The 8589-nt window shown below is 44.2% G+C and overlaps 1 protein-coding gene across 2 annotated transcripts; it reads right to left on the bottom strand.

Annotated features, from left to right (window-relative positions):
* Nucleotides 1-1024: 1024 nt before the first annotated feature.
* gcm2 (glial cells missing transcription factor 2) lies at nt 1025-8095 on the bottom strand. 2 transcript variants are annotated; one of them, XM_035141929.2, is made up of 9 exons: nt 7784-8095; nt 4769-4832; nt 4319-4507; nt 4125-4237; nt 3778-3903; nt 3435-3685; nt 2665-2905; nt 2427-2477; nt 1025-2320 (listed from the first exon to the last, which is right to left on the bottom strand). In XM_035141929.2, exons 1-9 carry the CDS (start codon nt 7874-7876, stop codon nt 2006-2008), a joined length of 1443 nt encoding a protein of 480 aa, XP_034997820.1. In that variant the 5' UTR covers nt 7877-8095; the 3' UTR covers nt 1025-2005. The 2 variants fall into 2 exon arrangements, with proteins under 2 accessions (XP_034997820.1, XP_034997821.1); XM_035141930.2 differs by lacking the exon at nt 2427-2477.
* Nucleotides 8096-8589: the final 494 nt, after the last annotated feature.

The following is an 8589-nucleotide window of genomic DNA, read 5'->3' as shown; positions in this document are numbered from 1 at the left end:
GTCTCTCACCTGGTCTCTCACCTGGTCTCTCACCTGGTCTCTCACCTGGACTCTCACCTGGCCACTCACCTGGTCTCTCACCTGGACTCTCACCTGGACTCTCACCTGTTCACTCACCTGGACTCTCACCTGGACTCTCACCTGGTCTCTCACCTGGTCTCTCACCTGGACTCTCACCTGGTCTCTCACCTGGACTCTCACCTGGACTCTCACCTGGACTCTCACCTGGTCTCTCACCTGGTCTCTCACCTGTTCACTCACCTGTTCACTCACCTGTTCTCTCACCTGGTCTCTCACCTGGTCACTCACCTGTTCACTCACCTGGTCTCTCACCTGGACTCTCACCTGTCCACTCACCTGTTCACTCACCTGGACTCTCACCTGGACTCTCACCTGGTCTCTCACCTGGTCTCTCACCTGTCCACTCACCTGGAGTCTCACCTGGAGTCTCACCTGGACTCTCACCTGGTCTCTCACCTGGACTCTCACCTGGTCTCTCACCTGGTCTCTCACCTGTCCACTCACCTGTCCACTCACCTGGACTCTAACCTGGACCCTCAACTGTGTGAACCATCTGTGCAGGTGTGATGAGATGAGGTTCAGGGAGGTTCAGTCAGAACAGAATCCTGTACTGACGGATGTTAGTGTAAACCGAAGAGACGGTAACGAGTGAGACGAGGACAAGAGGAGAGGAATGAGTGATTTTAATGGAAGGTAGTGAAAGAGAGGAGGGGGAGGAGACGGGTGGAGGAGAAAGGGGGAGGTTGCGGAGGCGGAGGAGGCGGGGTGAGGATTCCACAGGTTCAGAGTGAGGACAGTGCAGTGATTCCTGTCCTGACACGTTCTTGTCAAAACAACATTTATTACTCATTTACACTGAAACCAGCCGATGTCCAAACACCAGCTCTTTGATGGCTGCCAGGTTCTCACTCTGAGGCTCTGGACCCAGGTGAGACTCTGCTGCACCTGAGGACGTTTGTTCTCTATAACGTCAGTTTAATCTGAATAAAGACACAGAAGCAGCTTCTTCCTCAGTCCGTTTATTCACATTCATGTTTTCAGACGCTTGAACAGAGCAACTTGTTCCTGACTGACTCTGGACCTCAGATGAAAAGGTCTGGGAGATGGTGACCAGACGCAGATATCACATGTAATCGCCATGACGACACTCATGTTCATCTTGACACATTTTCATGGACAACAAAATTCTGATAAGACACTGAAATGTATGTTCTGATTACCTGAACCTGAATAAAGTCATGAACCCCCTCTCCTCCATGTTAGCAGATCGGACATGGACCAAACTAAAAAGGTGTGAATGTGATTGGTTGTTTGTCTCTGTGATACGCTGACGTCCAGGTTAAATCCTGCCTCTCGCCCAATGTCAGAAGTTTGATAAACTTCGTTCGTATAAATAGTCTCAGTGTATTACACAGCAGGAAACGTTCTTTCTCTTCATGTCATGTTTATTTGATAGAGTCAGGTGGGGAATATAACACATCACATCATCATAAGCTCAGTCTGCTTCATGTTTCTGACAATAAATAACTCAACAACACAAACAGTCGTCTGTCTCAACCTGATATTCATTAGAATGAAAAGTTTTTTTTATACTGAAACTCAAGCTTCAAACAAACTGCATTCATCTGTGTTTCGAGGCCTTCAGCCAAGTATCATGGTCTTCCTCACCTCACTGAGCTTCTGAATTCACTGAGGAAAAACACGACACAGGAACACTTTGTGTTGAGGCCGTTTTTAAATTCATGAAATGTTGTGTACAAAGGTTACACGTTATCCTGAAGAGGGCGCGAGAGGGAGGCTGAAGTGTCCGAGATAAAAATGTTTTTTCCTCTGAGAACAAAAAAAACAACACAAATGTTTGAACAAATCTTCGTCCCGATGTTCCACATCAGTCGCTCTGCCTGAAGTGCATTTGGATCGTCGGCAGTAACCGAAGCAGTTGTACTGCAGTCACCATGGTAACAGAGGTGGAGGTAGAGCTGTGTCAGTATTCGTCGTAGCGGTACGTGTTGGGGTAGGAGTAGCGGTAGTCATAACCATCTGCCCGCTCTGTTTTGGTTTGCAGAGGTTCAGGCTGAAATGACAGAGACTTGATGACTCCTCCAGATTCCTCCGTCACCTTCACCTCAGTGGAGTACGACGAGGAGGAGGCGGCATCCTCCATCAGCGAGGAGCAGCCGGGGAGGCCGGGTTTGGGCAGAGCACACGGCTGATAGGACGGTAGGCTGGCCGGAGGTTTGGGACACGTCTGGTAGGGAGGCAGCGTCGCAGGAGGCTTCGGACACGGCTGATAGGAAACCTGAAGAGGATCAGGAACAGTGAGATTGTGACAGGAAAGGTTAAAGTCGTTATTTTCTCTTGACCTTTACATTTTCATATTATGATATAAACTATAAACTAAAAACCTGACAGCTCTGAGCGTAACGTCTCCAGGTGTGAACTGTGTCGTCACATGTCTGGGAAAAGTAAAGGAAGCGATGCAGCTTCAGTTCAAAATGTTTCTTTCTCTGTGGGACAATAAAATATGTGACACACCAAGAGACGTGACCTCGACCTGACGACCCTGAGCTCTCCACCCTTCTGTCTTCTCATTGACTCACAAACCAGATCTAAGATCTGGCAGACCCTAATATCCCCGCTCACCTTGGTTGTCGTGGTGATGATGGTCTGTAGTGCTGCGGGGGACCCTGGGGCGTTGCCGGGGTAACGACAGGGGTACTCAGCGCTGTAGTAATGGTGGTTGTCTCCGTAGGGGGCGGAGCTCTTCAGCAGCTCCTTCCAGCCTGGAGGATGTTTGGTCTGAGGGTCAAAGGTCGAGGAAGAGGAGGAGAGGGGAGCTGCCGATGAAGATGAGGAGGAGGAGGAACCCAGGACGGGAGCCACCCTGCACACAGAACACAATCTGGTTTAAGTCTGTTTAGACTGTCAAAGTGTCAGAATCCAGTTTAGACCTGGTCTGACAGAACCTGGTCTCAGAAACTGGTTTGATCAGATCTGGTTCATACTGTTTCCACTTGGTTCTATAATCTGGTTTTAACTTCTCTTTCACACTGTTTAGGTTCAGTTAAGACACATTCAAAAAAATTCAGAACGTGCTTAACACTTGTTTTCTTTTCCCAGACCTGTTCTAGTGTATAATTCTGGAATCTGGGTTGCACCAGTTTAATTTCAGATTTACAGGTTCTGGTTTGGATCTGTTTACATGACTGAACCTGGAAAGTGGTTTGGACCTTTTTACTCTGGCTAAATTATCTGTTTTTACAGGATTAGATTTTCATCCATTCAGCATTAAATTTAATCTTAAAAAACATAAAATTGTTTAGGTGTTTTGGTCAAATCTGTTCACACTGACAGTATGTGGTCCAGGATCTAAACGGCTTCAGGATATGGTTTGGATTGTATGTGAGGCTGACCTGGGGTCACAGAGATCAGCTGGATACGAAGGGGATGTCAGGTACCCTTGGAACTCGTAGCCAGGCCTGCCCATGTAAAGCCTGGGATTGGCTGGTTTCTGCAGTGTGGGTGGGGCCTCTCCCAGTGCATTGTGGGGGTTGTAGTAGGGCTCTGGGCTCTGGAATGCTGGGTAATGCTGAGGAAAGTTTGGTTCGATGAAGGAGATTCTGTCTGCTGGTTCAACGCAGGAGAGGAGGGCGGGGCCTAGAGCCTGAAGCAGGAAAACAGCAAATAATAAACAATAAATGACAACTTTCACAAACAGCTGTTGTTGTTAATGTTGTTGTTGTTGTTGTTGTCAACCTGTGTTTCAATCAGTCGTCTCTTGGGTGTGAACGGAGGTGAACTGACTCGTCTCTTCACTGAACTTCTTCTTGCTTCAGTCTCGGACTTGGACTCTGGTCTGGGGTGGTCATGGACCCCTTTAGCCTGAAAATCCACCAAAACAACCTCAGCGATGAATTCAGTGGAAAACATGATCAATTACAAGAAAGAACTAGTCCTGAGTTTAGACCCGTTCAGAGCCAGGACCTGGCACCAACCTGTTGGATCAGGTTCAACTATAGTGGTGTCCAGAATCTGGTTTAGATCTGTTTGGATTTCTGACTTCACAGTAGTGTGTGTGTGGGGGGGGGTGTTAAGATGCAGACCTGGAAGAAGATGGCTTTTCCGTCAACTCTCCAGAAGTTGGTGACGGGGTACCCACTGTGACCGCGACATGGCAGCAGCTCCAGAGCACCGTTACAGCTCGGACACAGCTTCTCTGAAACACACAGTCCGGTCGGTGGAGCATCAGCACAGGAGGGTTCAGTTCGGATCTGCTTCTGGTTTCAGTCTTTCTTACTTTGCTGCTTCTGCCGGGCCTTGTCGCAGATGGCAGGGCGGAGCTGCAGTCTGGATCCATCCGGTAGCGTGCAGCCACGAGAACAGACCACCACCCCGAGACATGACTTCTTCAGGATCTGACAGTTGTGGTTGTTGGTGTTTCTCATTGCCCAGCCGGAAAGATGCCGCTGAGCATTTTTATCTTCAGCTGGAAAATAAAGACCCACTGTTAGCTGGAGCTGTTAGCTTAAATACTAAATCTGTTAGCTGTAGCTGTTAGCTTAAATACTAAATCTGTTAGCTGGAGCTGTTAGCTTAAATACTAAATCTGTTGCTGGAGCTGTTAGCTTAAATACTAAATCTGTTGCTGGAGCTGTTAGCTTGGAGCTGTTAGCTTAAATACTAAAACTGTTAGCTTGGACTGTTAGCTTCTGGATCATGATATTTTAATAATAATAAAGTTTCTCACCACTGTAGATGTAACGCACATAACCGTCTGTCCACTCCTGGAACAGGTCGAACTGCTTGGTGTCCTGCACACAGACAGGTGAGCAGAGAGACAGGTGGACACACAGACAGGTGAGCAGAGAGACAGATGGACACAGAGACAGGTGAGCAGAGAGACAGGTGAGCAGAGAGACAGATGGACACAGAGACAGGTGGACACACAGACAGGTGAGCAGAGAGACAGGTGGACACACAGACAGGTGAGCAGAGAGACAGATGGACACACAGACAGGTGAGCAGAGAGACAGGTGGACACACAGACAGGTGAGCAGAGAGACAGGTGGACACAGAGACAGGTGAGCAGAGAGACAGGTGGACACACAGACAGGTGAGCAGAGAGATGGACACAGAGACAGGTGAGCAGAGAGACAGGTGAGCAGAGAGACAGATGGACAGAGAGACAGATGGACACACAGACAGGTGAGCAGAGAGACAGGTGGACACACAGACAGGTGAGCAGAGAGACAGATGGACACAGAGACAGGTGAGCAGAGAGACAGGTGAGCAGAGAGATGGACACAGAGACAGGTGAGCAGAGAGACAGATGGACACAGAGACAGGTGAGCAGAGAGACAGGTGGACACACAGACAGGTGAGCAGAGAGACAGGTGAGCAGAGAGACAGATGGACACAGAGACAGGTGGACACACAGACAGGTGAGCAGAGAGACAGGTGGACACACAGACAGGTGAGCAGAGAGACAGATGGACACAGAGACAGGTGAGCAGAGAGACAGGTGGACACACAGACAGGTGAGCAGAGAGATGGACACAGAGACAGGTGAGCAGAGAGACAGGTGAGCAGAGAGACAGATGGACAGAGAGACAGATGGACACACAGACAGGTGAGCAGAGAGACAGGTGGACACACAGACAGGTGAGCAGAGAGACAGATGGACACAGAGACAGGTGAGCAGAGAGATGGACACAGAGACAGGTGAGCAGAGAGACAGATGGACACAGAGACAGGTGAGCAGAGAGACAGGTGGACACACAGACAGGTGCAGAGAGATGGACACAGAGACAGGTGAGCAGAGAGGAGAGAACAGGTGGACACACAGACAGGTGAGCAGAGAGACAGATGGACACAGAGACAGATGAGCAGAGACGGAGACAGATGGACACAGAGACAGGTGAGCAGAGAGACAGATGGACACAGAGACAGATGGACACAGAGACAGGTGAGCAGAGAGACTTATTTATTTGAATCAAATTCAAAATGGTGGTTCTCTGACTGAACTCATTTTCTTTTGTCTCAAACATGTGAAACACGTCACGTTGTTTGTTTACAGACAGATTTTGATACAATCAGCAGAGAAACAACAGATGTCTGAAATTAAATGTAGACAAATGATTGAGTTCAATCAAACTGTATTTAAGAAAAGTATTTCACGTCATGTTTGGACACATGATTTATTAATGTCAACATGTATGAGAGATATTGATCAGTGATCAGAATCTGGATCAGCTTAGTCTTAGTTTGATGTTTTAGTTTCACTGAAAACAAAAATATGAAAACCAGTTTTTACTGTTTGAGTGAAAACAAAGTGAAAAGTCGAATCAGCACACACACACACACACACACACACACACACACACACACACAGACAACCTTTGCACAACCTTGGAATAAAAACCTGACGACACACAGTGGATCTTCATTGTGTTAGTTTGTTACATTAATGTGAGAATCTTAAATTATAACTGTCTCAAATCATTTACACTGAAAATGTATTATTATTATTATTTTTACGTATTTTTAAAACAGAACATTTGTATTACAGTTTTAATTAATTCATATAGTGTATGTAATCATCCTGATTTAATAAATTTAATTTCAATGATAAAACGAGAAAAACCCTCTAATGGTAGTATAGATAATTGATTATAATCTATTAACAGAATAATCACAGATTATAATCCTGTAAAATAGGATGGAGCAGGAAGAGAAAATAAAACAATGAAATGAAAATATAAAATGGGACATTTTTACTGTTTAGTTTATATAAAGTACAGAATTTGGTTTGAGGCTCTGATTTTCTATTTGAGTTTGATGTTTTAATACCATACAGAAAAGTTTTTTACAAGAACTGTATATTGAAATAAATCTAAATAAATACTAACATTTGAAAATGATGATGTTTGGAAAGAATATTTACGGAAAAAATCCAAGAATATGTAAAACAAGAAATAAAATGTAATTTTATGTATATATTTTTTAAATAATGACTCGATTTTCATCAAAAAGACTAAAGATGAAGACAATTACTATTTGATTTATTGATTAGAACAGGATGTTTTCTGAAAAAAAGGTCAAAATTGAAAAGATCTTTAACAAACTTATTAAGACACAATGTTTTAATGAAGACATGTTGATCAATATTCAAAGTCCAGATTTGATTATATTTTATTTGTTTTATATATTATTATATATTGTGTTTATTTTATACATATGATATAAAAAGTATTTAAAACAAACAGGTTTCTGACGCCAGGATCTAAGTTTGTTATTTATTTTTCAGCCAAGAGCAATATTTCATGTTCGGTGTAGAAGCAGCTTTGATTATTGGTCAGTTATTGATCAGATTCTTCAGTTGAGAAAAGAAAAACTAAACAAAGGTTAATTTAAACGTATTTCATTGTATCTTTTTTAAATTGTAGTTTATATTTAATTGTATATTTTATTAATATGTATATTTTATTTAATTGTATATTTTATTTAATTGTATATAATATATAATAAATCCTTTAGTCCTGTGTCGGATTTTTTTCAGTCAAAACTAAAATATGTGTAAATTGTAAAATTATTTTACAGTATTTATACTTTCTGGTTTTTTAAATACTAAAATAGTTTTATTTAATGTCATTTAAATATATTTTTTATTTGACCATTTTAAATTCGTCCGTAAATGAAATGATTTAGTAAAAAGTGATTCGGTTATAATGTAAAGTCTCATCAGTGAATACTGATCAGTTACCTGCGGTAGTTTGGGGTCGTTGATGTCCCACGTTGACTTCATCCCGACCGAACACACACAGTCCGGCTCCTCCCGCTCCTCCGCCCGGGACATCCTCAAGGTCCTGGTCCTGGCTCGGGTCCTGGTTTCTGATCCGGATTCTTCGGATCCGGTTTAAGGTCCAGATTTGGTTCAGATGTAGAATCTGGATCAGACCTGAACCTGTGAAGAACTTTGAATGTGAAACTTCTAGAACCAGAAAGTTTAATTTTTTTTATTAAAAAGTTAAATCCGCGTGTCTCCTGCGTCCTGACAGAGCGCGTGCACCTCCGGTGAGTCTCAGGTAAAAGTGACGGGACAGGTGAGAGAGAGAGAGAGAGAGAGAGAGAGAGAGAGAGAGAGAGAGAGAGAGAGAGAGAGAGAGAGAGAGAGAGAGAGAGAGAGAGAGAGAGAGAGAGAGAGAGAGAGAGAGAGAGAGAGAGAGAGAGAGAGAGAGAGAGTGTGTGTGTGTGTGTGTGTTACAAACAGTTCAGTGTTTCTCCCAAAACAAACAAAGCTCATTACTCATCAATTAAGAGAACAGCTTCTACCCGTCTGTCTCTCACCTGTCTGTCTCTCACATGTCTGTCTCTCACATGTCTGTCTCTCACATGTCTGTCTCTCACATGTCTGTCTCTCACATGTCTGTCTCTCACATGTCTGTCTCTCACATGTCTGTCTCTCACCTGTCTGTCTCTCACCTGTCTGTCTCTCACCTGTCTGTCTCTCACATGTCTGTCTCTCACATGTCTGTCTCTCACCTGTCTGTCTCTCATATGTCTTGCTCT

This window comes from Hippoglossus stenolepis, chromosome 19 (assembly GCF_022539355.2).
Source record: "Hippoglossus stenolepis isolate QCI-W04-F060 chromosome 19, HSTE1.2, whole genome shotgun sequence".
Taxonomy (NCBI): Eukaryota; Metazoa; Chordata; class Actinopteri; order Pleuronectiformes; family Pleuronectidae; genus Hippoglossus; species Hippoglossus stenolepis.
Note: the sequence above shows the minus strand (reverse complement) of the source record. Positions and strands in the feature narration are given on the sequence as shown.